Source organism: Trematomus bernacchii, unplaced genomic scaffold (genome assembly GCF_902827165.1).
Source record: "Trematomus bernacchii unplaced genomic scaffold, fTreBer1.1, whole genome shotgun sequence".
NCBI classification, from domain to species: domain Eukaryota; kingdom Metazoa; phylum Chordata; class Actinopteri; order Perciformes; family Nototheniidae; genus Trematomus; species Trematomus bernacchii.
In genome coordinates, this window is record NW_022987786.1 from 518448 (window position 1) to 529147 (window position 10700).

At 40.4% G+C, this 10700-nt stretch overlaps 1 protein-coding gene across 2 annotated transcripts; it reads left to right on the forward strand.

The window, feature by feature from the left end:
* The first annotated feature begins 332 nt into the window (after positions 1–332).
* Positions 333–3651, forward strand: LOC117497535 (zinc finger MYM-type protein 1-like). Of its 2 annotated transcripts, none has more exons than XM_034149500.1 (4): positions 333–1672; positions 1925–2024; positions 2577–3119; positions 3290–3651. In XM_034149500.1, exons 1-3 carry the CDS (start codon positions 432–434, stop codon positions 3102–3104), a joined length of 1869 nt encoding a protein of 622 aa, XP_034005391.1. In that variant the 5' UTR covers positions 333–431; the 3' UTR covers positions 3105–3119; positions 3290–3651. The 2 variants fall into 2 exon arrangements, with proteins under 2 accessions (XP_034005391.1, XP_034005392.1); XM_034149501.1 differs by having other exon boundaries at positions 2577–3104; positions 3275–3651.
* The last annotated feature ends 7049 nt before the right edge of the window (positions 3652–10700 follow it).

A 10700-nucleotide genomic window follows, 5' to 3' on the forward strand; every position in this document is an offset into this window, starting at 1 on the left:
GCCGCGAAAATATAATTTCAGCCAATCAGCGTCGTCAAAGATGACGGTCACCGGGCGCCAATGTCAGCGCCCAGTGCAGTCTGGGAGTAGTTTGGACAGTGACTCGTATCCGGTTGACGCAGTAGTTGATGAGGATGGCTTCGTGTGCAGGTGGAGTCTCCGGACCTCGGTCCTCGCCTAATTCTGTTCAAGAGCTAATCTCCAATCCTTTCGAAAGGAGAAGTTTGGCAGATAAATTGTTGCTTAAAGACCTTGGACCGGATCAACCCGATTTGAATATATCGCAGCAATCTCGTGAAAAAGACAAAATTTATACACGAGGCTTCACAAGTAGCTGGTACACAAGAAAGGCTTGGCTAGCTGGATGCAAACAGGTAAATGCTGTCTTTTGTTTCCCATGCTTGCTCTTCAAACAGCCGGGGACAGATACAATGTGCCCGTGGACTGTGATAGGAGTAAACGATATGAAGCATTTGTCCAACAAAATTAAAAAGCACGAGTGCACTAAGGCACACATGACAAACACCTTTAAGCTAGCCATGCTAGGCAAAGCTAACATAGCCGCACAGCTAGATCAAGGGTACAAGATCTCGGTGAAAAAGCACAATGAAGAAGTGGACAAGAATAGGCACGTCTTGTCTAAAATAATTGATTGTGTGAAATTTTGTGGGGGCTTTGACCTGGCTTTGCGTGGCCACGACGAGGCTGACACATCCGACAACCCCGGCGTTTTTCTGGGTTTAGTTAATCTACTGGCCTCGTTAGATAGCGTGTTGGAGGATCACCTTAAAACGGCTACGGTTTTCAAAGGCACCTCAAAGACGGTGCAAAATGAACTTTTGGACTGCATGTTATCAGTTTGTAAAGACTACATTCTGGAGGAAGTAAAAAATGCCAGTTATTTAGCTATTCAGGCGGATGAGACAACTGACATTTCCACCCACTGCCAGTTAGTGCTTGTGCTACGCTACATCGACCCGCATAACAACGTCCAGGAGCGTTTTTTTGAGTTCATTCCTCTTCAGAATGCGAATGCTGACACAGTTGCCACCGCGCTGATGGAGAGGCTGGGCACTATCCTCCCCGATGGACAACAGGGCAAACTAATCGCCCAAGCCTATGACGGTGCAGCGGTGATGAGGGGAGCTAAAGGTGGAGTTCAGCGGAAAGTGAAGGATGTGTACAGTAGTGCGCACTACATCCACTGCTATGCGCATCAGCTGAACCTAATTATGCAGCAGGCAACATCCCACATCCCCAAGATAAGAACATTTTTTTCAGACCTTGGTGGATTTGCTGCATTTTTCTCCAGGTCATTCAAGCGAACTGCGATCCTGGATCAAGTGGTGGCACACAGACTTCCTGGCACTTCCACAACAAGATGGAACTTTCACAGTCGTGCTGTTAACACTGTATATGAGCACAAGGAGAACATCCTGAGGTGTTTCCAGACGATCAGAGACTCAGGTGACTTTGATCCCATAACAGTGAGAGAAGCCGGGGGCTTTGTGCGAATGATGGAAGATGAAGTTTTTTGCTTTTTCCTGACATTGTTCCACAAGATCATGCCACATGTAGACATGCTGTTTAGCCAACTGCAGAAGAGGAACATCGACTCTGTCTACATCACAGGACTCATCAAGAGGTTCACCAGCAGCATACAAACAATCAGGTAAATCATTATTTACAATGGCTGAGATGTGCTTATTATAGGAAATCTGTGAAACCTAAATGTGATTTAGCTGAACACAATAGACCAACTCACACATACTTGTTTAAATATCTTAAACAGGCTTACTGGAAATGTATATATTATATAACGTTTATAAGGTGTATCTCTGACTACTATTTCAAATAGTCAAGTTAATTTGTCAATTCTTGCCACAATGAGTAATTGTACATGGTTACTTGTGGTTTGGATCAGGGACTCCATTCCTTCTGGTGAAAGCAGTGGATCTCAGCAGCTGCCCACAAAGAAACGGAGGGGACTTGGACATGAAGAGCAACAGCTGTTGGCTAGAGAGGTAAGCAGTAATAGGAACGTGTTCTATGACTAAAAGCTCCTTTCATAATATAGGTCATTTCATATCACAATAATGATCCATTTCACAATAAAGCCCATTTTCTGTAAATTAAATAAATAGGTAGGCTAGTTAAAATATCTACATGGAAAGGCCTATTGCTTATTACATTCTGAATTGTATACACTTAACAAGGCCTAAACTGCAAAAAGTGTCCCACAGTCTCTACATTTCAAAGGGGATCAAGACAGATCAGAAAAGGTTTAGGCTTCCAGAAGCAACCACAGTGGACAGAAAGGGCCCAACAATAAATGAATGAAGTGTAAACATAGTCATTAAATGTATATATTGTAGTGACTTAATTTTAAACAGTAATATTGTTCTGTTGATGCTCAGATAGATGTCCTGTTATTCTGATAGGTTCCATTCACAAGAAAGCTCTTTGTTTGTTACACATCTTATAGGGGACACTAATGACATCATGACTGATAGATGTGAAAAGGTGATTCTGTTATTTATTATGTCTTGATTTTTTCATTGTGCATTATTTCATAGGTATGTGATACCATACTGAGTCACGCAAAGGAGAGATTTTCCTTCACCAAACACCTCATCAGCTCCACCCTCCTGCAAGGAGACCTGTTCCAGCAGCACAGCCGAACATTCCCTGAAGCAGCGCTGGAAACAACTGTGGAGGCCTACCCTCTACTGGACAAGGCAAAGCTCAAGACGGAACTGTCCCTCGTCTATGACAATGACCAGTTCAGGGCTTGCAGTGGTGCTGTTACTCTGCTCCAGTTCTTCCTTGACAATAATCTGCAGGAGACATTCACAGAGACTGTCAGTCTTCTGAAGGTTCTTGTAACCACACCCATGGCTACGGCTGAGGCAGAGAGGTGCTTTTCCACTCTGAAAAGGATAAAGACTTTCTTGAGGAACAGCATGACACAGGATCGCCTGAATGCTCTGGCTATGCTGTCAATTGAGAAAAAACTCATTAGGAGCATTCCTGACTTCAACACCAGAGTCATTGAGAGGTTTGCCACTCAGAAGGAGAGAAGGGCAAAATTCCTCTACAAATAGACACACACACACACACACACACACACACACACACACACACACACACACACACACACACACACACACACACACACACACACACACACACACACACACACACACACACACACACACACACACACACACACACACACACACACACACACACACACACACACACACACACACACACACACACACACACAAGCTCTCGCAGCAAACACAGATGGCCGACCCTTAAAAAAATGCGTTTCATTAGAGAGACAATTAATGTTAATGCATAATTAATGCAGAATGTTGTGAAGTTACTTTTGGATACCTAAGATGTTTTGTTCAACCACAAAGTCCAGGAACATGAGTACTGTTTGGAAACCTGTTGCGTTCGACTCATTTTCCCCAGAGGAACAGTTGTTTCTTGTTTCCTTTTGTCTTTTTTCTGCCTGTTGCACATTTTGTTATTCAAAGCAGTAAAAAAGGTGCTATAGGCCAATAAGCTGGATATCACTTTATATGTAGAGAGTAGGTTTCCCATGGTTGTTAGAAGTTTATTAATAAGTGGGCATTTATCACAGAAGTGATTGTTCTGTCTCCACGTTTGTTGCATTGTCTGTGATGTATTTTCCAACGGTTATAGCTCCTGTTCTGTCCCAGCAACACTACACGGTTTGCAGCTCCACCACATCTTTGGTTTATCTTCGGTGTCGCTTAAAATCTGCTTCCCATCGGACTAAAACCTCCACGTAATCTGAAGACAGATACTTGAAGTTATTTAAACCTTTTGCAAACTTTATGTTCTTTCTTGCTCTAGCCTTGCCAGTTACATTGTACATAACACATATATTATCATTATGCTAACTGGTTGTTCGTGTTAGACGATGTAGCTTTTTCATTTCTGAGTTATTGCTATATGTAAATAAGCCTGTTTGTAAATAATCCTCAGAGAAACAAAGAAAAAACACAATTTATGACATTTTGTGCTGTGGTTATTTTTTTTAAATTGCATTTATTCACAGTTCAGTTTGAAATGCTGTAGTGACTTGTATTGAACCACTTAAATATTTATAATTAATGCTACTGAAAAGATGCTATTAATTTTATATCTCACATGCAGTTCACTGTAAAACTACTTGGTGAAGGTGTTGGTTCATAAAACATGAACAGTTTTAAGAAAGAAAAAAACAGACCAGTTCTGAGAACACAAATTCCTGGTAAAGTATTAGATGTTCAGGTTGATAAATAATATTTTCCACACTGAAGATTATGGAGGTATTGATCAGTCTTCTCATATTTTTAAGCCTCGATTTCTCCTTTCCCCCCCCCTCTAACATCACCAGAAGTCATCATTTAAGGGGTCATTTCTCGAATTTTTTTTCCGGGGGGGTGAACCCCCCGGACCCCCCCGGTAGGTCACTTCCGGCAGGTCACTTCCGGTACGTCAAGAGCCCCACCAAAATAAAAGATCACCAGCCGCCACTGCCCCTGTCCCAGATCCTGCTGTGTTACTATCACCTGTCACTCACTATTTCAGTAAGCAGTGAGTGGGGGGGGGGCGGCGGCGTGATGAGGAGGAACAGAGTGAGAGGGGACAGGGATCGCGGAAGTTTTCCTCCTTCCTTTACAAACTTTACACAAGTATTTATAAGTATTTATCGTCTGAATATAGCAAAAAGACGTTCATACTCTGCAAGCCAAGACCTCATATATTTTAATCAACCAGAAACCGGAAATAACCGTAACGCGAGTTTTTCTAAAACATAATAAATCCATGCGTGTCTCTGAGCCGCAGCAACACCGACTGATTCTTAAAGAGCGGGTCATTCTGTCTGAAGCAGACTTTGCTCCGTGTTTGGTGTCTCTGTGCCGCCGTAAATTATGTTCCTTCAACTCTGTGTCACTCACAGTCACACACTGGTCACTCACCGCCTCACACTGGTCACTCACCGCCTCAGAGTGCCGCTGCTGATAGGAAGTCGCTTCAGTGCGCACGTCACAAAACGAAATGCATTTTGGGACATGCAGTTTATGGGCAACGTGCTTAAACGGCATGTAACCGTATAATAAACTGTTTATATTCTTTGCGAGCTCTCGCGGGCCACATAAAATGACGTGGCGGGCCACATTTGGCCCGCGGGCCTTGAGTTTGACACGTCTGCCATAATACATCACATTTTTAACCATTGAAGTCAATGGAGATATTCTTCAGACTTCAACAAATCTTCATGCGACTTCAACTGCTAACTGTTCATTCATACTTTCACTCAGAAACCTCATTCTAACTTTAAAATGTTACACATCTTTCTGACATTATTCGTGTAACACAACTTTTAAATCTGATTCTTACTTTTAGAGATATTAAACATTGTTCAGACCTTGGTAAAGAGGTTTTCTTCAGATTGTAACATTAACTAGAGTGCGTGATGTCACAGCTAGAGTGGAGCAACCTTGAAATTTGCCTTCATGTATCTTTTTAAAACTGCCATAATTCCCAAACCCTACATTCCTGAGACATAATTCTTCATGACAAACGTAGGAAAACATCTCGTAGCTTGAAAAATGACAAATAATTAAGCAAAAATAATTAAACAAAATGCCTCTTGAGGGCATGAAGTGACAAAGACGTTCAACATGTCTCCATTAAAGCCCATTGTAATTTCAGGCAGATATTTCCTCACAGCAGCAGCCGCACACCTTTCTTAAACTGCCAAAAAGGCCACATTATTAACCCGAAAGTACACAAAAAGTACACTTCAGATACTCAACTTCCTTCACATGCTTCACGTTTTGAAATTTCACAGATATCTGTTATCGTTCTTCCACAAAACGTTCACATGTAAGAGGTTTATCTCTCATGCCGTTGCCATGGTAACACAAGCCTCGCCATGAAACACGGTTTTCTCATAACTTCAGTGAAAATGCTCCAAAAGGCCCAAAACTTCACAGGTTTGGTAACGATGCAGCCATCAACGCATCTAAGCGTATTATGGGATGTCATCAAATGCCGTTGGCATGGCGACAGATCATTCACCATCAAGTTAGTTCAAAAGTTTGGAGTTCAAATATTCTGCTGCTTTTCCAAGTCTTTTTACGTTCTTTTCTTCTCTCATCACACATTCAAGCCCCCAGTGTATGTAAAGTGAGTGAAATGTATCATTTCAATCTAAATTCTTCGCTTTCTTCTTACACATTACATTTCAGCATAGCAGTTTAGCGTCAGATTTTCAGCATAAAGCATTCCCACTAGCAATTTCTTCAGGAATTGCATTCTCTAGTTAACCAATGAAAAGCTGTTTAAGCTCCACAAACACATCAACATCCTGTGGGAATGTATCAACATAATGAAAGTGCAAGTGATTATTTTTGGACCCACACTACATCATTACTTACTTGTATGAATACACAATGTGATTCACTGTTGGTACTATACTATTGGTTAAAGGGACCCAACACTGATTGCTTTGCTTACGAGACACATTTCCCTTTCTTCAGATCATAGTCATCACATGTTATAGAGAAACTTTGTTTAGAACTTATTTACTTAAGTTAAACGATAAATAACCTCCCCTTAATCAAACTCAGTCCAGCTTTATGATTCTGTTGAGGAAATATTTTATCAAAGAACCAAACGTGTTTTTTTTGTTGTTTTTTTTTTTACATGTTTTCAACATATTTCTTGGACATATATGTTGTTTTTCATATTTCTGACAGACTAAAGTATTTTGTGTTTTTTGCCTGTATTCGACGTACTATATTATGCTGTTTGTGTGCGAAGTTTGGACATGCTATACAGTATGTCTTTTTTTGCATATATTCCAAATACTATGTTGTTTTTTGTATATTTGCGAGATTCTACATTATTAGGTAAGCAAGAGATCCTACATTATTAGGTAAGCAAGAGATCCTACATTATTAGGTAAGCAAGAGATCCTACATTACTAGGTAAGCAAGAGATTCTACATTATTAGGTAAGCAAGAGATTCTACATTATTAGGTAAGCAAGAGATTCTACATTATTAGGTAAGCAAGAGATCCTACATTATTAGGTAAGCAAGAGATTCTACATTATTAGGTAAGCAAGAGATCCTACATTATTAGGTAAGCAAGAGATCCTACATTATTAGGTAAGCAAGAGATCCTACATTACTAGGTAAGCAAGAGATTCTACATTATTAGGTAAGCAAGAGATTCTACATTATTAGGTAAGCAAGAGATTCTACATTACTAGGTAAGCAAGAGATTCTACATTATTAGGTAAGCAAGAGATTCTACATTATTAGGTAAGCAAGAGATCCTACATTATTAGGTAAGCAAGAGATCCTACATTATTAGGTAAGCAAGAGATTCTACATTATTAGGTAAGCAAGAGATTCTACATTACTAGGTAAGCAAGAGATTCTACATTATTAGGTAAGCAAGAGATTCTACATTATTAGGTAAGCAAGAGATTCTACATTATTAGGTAAGCAAGAGATTCTACATTACTAGGTAAGCAAGAGATTCTACATTATTAGGTAAGCAAGAGATTCTACATTATTAGGTAAGCAAGAGATCCTACATTATTAGGTAAGCAAGAGATCCTACATTATTAGGTAAGCAAGAGATTCTACATTATTAGGTAAGCAAGAGATCCTACATTATTAGGTAAGCAAGAGATTCTACATTATTAGGTAAGCAAGAGATCCTACATTATTAGGTAAGCAAGAGATCCTACATTATTAGGTAAGCAAGAGATTCTACATTATTAGGTAAGCAAACGTAAAAAATGCCGGCCTTTCATCAATACATCAGTATCATTTTTGAAGGCCTTCTTGATATCCATATCTTATTAAGGTTAATTTGGTTTTTTGTTGAATAAAGTAAAGTCTTATCATTCATTGCTTTGATTGTTTTACTATTAAAGTATTAATGTAATCTGATGATTTAAGCATTTTGTGTATGTGTTGACACTAAGACTAGCTGGTCCCTTGTAAAGGTGAGTCCACCTTAAATGAGCAGTGGGTGATCAGCAGGTGAAGGGCAGGACACGGGAACTTGGTCCTGAGGAGATGTAACGATTATTAAACAAGAAATAGTCGAGTCAAGGGGTCGAAGAAATGAACATTTGTGATTATTAGCTAATCGGTTACAGGTGGGTGAAAACAGGCTGAGGGAGTAACGTATTACATAACGTAACGGCATCAGGATACAAAATAGACAAATGTATTCCCTTACCATCACACTTGGTCTTTTTAAACGATTACGCCATTTAAATCTTTTGTCACAAACTTTGCAGATCTATTTTTCTTCTCCTGTGTGGATTCTCATGTGTGTCTTTAAACTCACCCTATGTGAAAAAGCTTTCTTACAGACTGAGCAGCTGAATGGTTTCTCTCCTGTGTGGACTCTCATGTGTGACTTTAAATGCACACTCTGTGAAAAAGCTTTTTTACAGACTGAGCAGCTGAATGGTTTCTCTCCTGTGTGGACTCTCATGTGTTCCTTTAAACGCACACTCTGTGAAAAAGCTTTCTTACAGACTGAGCAGCTGTGTGGTTTCTTTTCAGCACTACGTTGTGGATCACTGACAGATTCATGTCTATTTTTCAGTGAGTTTGAGCCTGACGCAGGTTCTCTGGTCTCTTTCCAATCAGCACTGTCTTCAGTGTCAGGTTCAGAAGAGTCTCCAGTGTCAGGTTCAGAAGAGTCTCCAGTGTCAGGTTCAGAAGAGTCTCCAGTGTCAGGTTCAGAAGAGTCTCCAGTGTCAGGTTCAGAAGAGTCTTCAGTGTTGTCCTCAGTCTCTGGTTGTAAATGTCTCTCTGGATCTGAGCTCCTGGCTGGTTCTGGTCCTCCACAGTCCTCTCCATCAGCTTCTGTTTCCATGTGTTCAGTTTGTCTTTGATGAGGCTGAGAGGACTGAGGTTTCTCTTCATCATCTTCACTCTTCACAGGGTCAGGAGTGAAAGTGGACTTGGTGACATCAGCCTCCTCCAGCTCCTGAAGCTGCTCTCCCTCCTGACTGGTCCAGAGTTCATCCTGTTCCTGCTTAATGTGTGGGGGGGGCTCTGGGTCCTGCTGGTCAGGGAGAAGCTCTTCTTTAACCACCACCAGCTGCTGGACGTCTGCAGGAAACAGGAAATACACAGTCAGAACAAACTGTTAAGTTCTGAGCCTGTTTTTCAGGTCTCAGGCTCGAAAATGACATTCCCAGAACAAATGACATTCCCAGAACAAATGACCATATCTTCCCTTCTAAAAGGGTTAAATTAATAATCTTTTTTCTCAAAGTAATGATAAACCTGTGAGTTGGATGTAGAAAAGTCAGAATCAATATAGATGTTTTTTATTTTAAAGCAAATTCAGATTTTACATAGTAAAAAACTGTAAATTATAGTGTCCGTCCAAAAATTCTTTTTTACTTATAGTGAAAACTACCCTTGGATGATGGGTTAGTAGACTAAAAGCTTTAGGAATCCAAAGTACAACATATAATAAGTACCCTGTATCAAGATTGATGCAAAACAAGTGACATTTGACCTTTTTAGAGAGGTTTAGCCAAAACCACCCCACCTCTGAGGTGATTTGGGTGAAAATGTTTTTTTTTCCATATCTCTGGCCCCCCTTGCTTGATTTTGATGGTTGACACCTCTTTCTGACCGTTAGAGCCAATAGAATCGAAGGGGGAGTCCCCCACACACACACGTTGTGAATACAAACGGTGGGGGCTTCGCGCATGCAGGTTTGCACCAGAGTGAAGCGATCTCTATCTCTGACATTTGGAAAGGAAAAAGCAGTTTTATTGCTTATGGATTATCAGAAATCATTTCAAAGAGGACACAGACACATTGAATTAACCTATGGATTCACTGCAGCATCGTTTTTTATCGTTTTAATGCCATTGAAGACCAGTTTTGACCAAGGTAAGCCATGTTAGCGTTTGTAGCTACCTAGCGCCACATGTTTTGAGGTACGCTTTCGTTTATAGCGTCGCAAATGTTTATCACTGAGTGTTGAGGTGGGCACCCCCAGATTCTGTGTGTCCAGGAGATGCTAATCGAGGGGTTGGCTGTGCATCTAGGATAAGTAATAAAGGAGTTATGAGTGAGTTTAGGTGCAGTGATAGGTTAGTATTTTTTCGCTCGTGGCTAATTCAGAGGCTGAGTGTTAGCATTGTGGGTTTTTTTTTTATTTTTTTTTTAAAAAAGATCAGTTTGCTGAGTTTCTTCCCGTTACATGGATATAAAACATTCATAGTTTATTAAATATTAAGATTCCTTAGACGTTGTTTCCTGCAAATGATGCGTTTATCCGCCCGGTACCGGGGGGGGCGGTGCATAACATGTTAAGTGTTAGCATTTAAAAATCTCATCACCATTACAATGGGAGACATTTTGCAGCCCTAATTAATGCCTTTGTTTTTATATTTTCACATTATCTTTCTTAGTCCCACCTATTGTGTATTTGTGTTGGCTCAAGTCACCTCATGTAGCCCCGCCCCTTTCCACTTCCAGTTCAAAATGAAAAAGGGGTTTTTCTTCTGGCGTAGCATTAGCTGCAATGTAAACAAGGAATTGTATTTGGGATCGTTCACAGATACACTACGCCTACAGTATAGAATTACAATACTCTGTTACAAATAAAAAA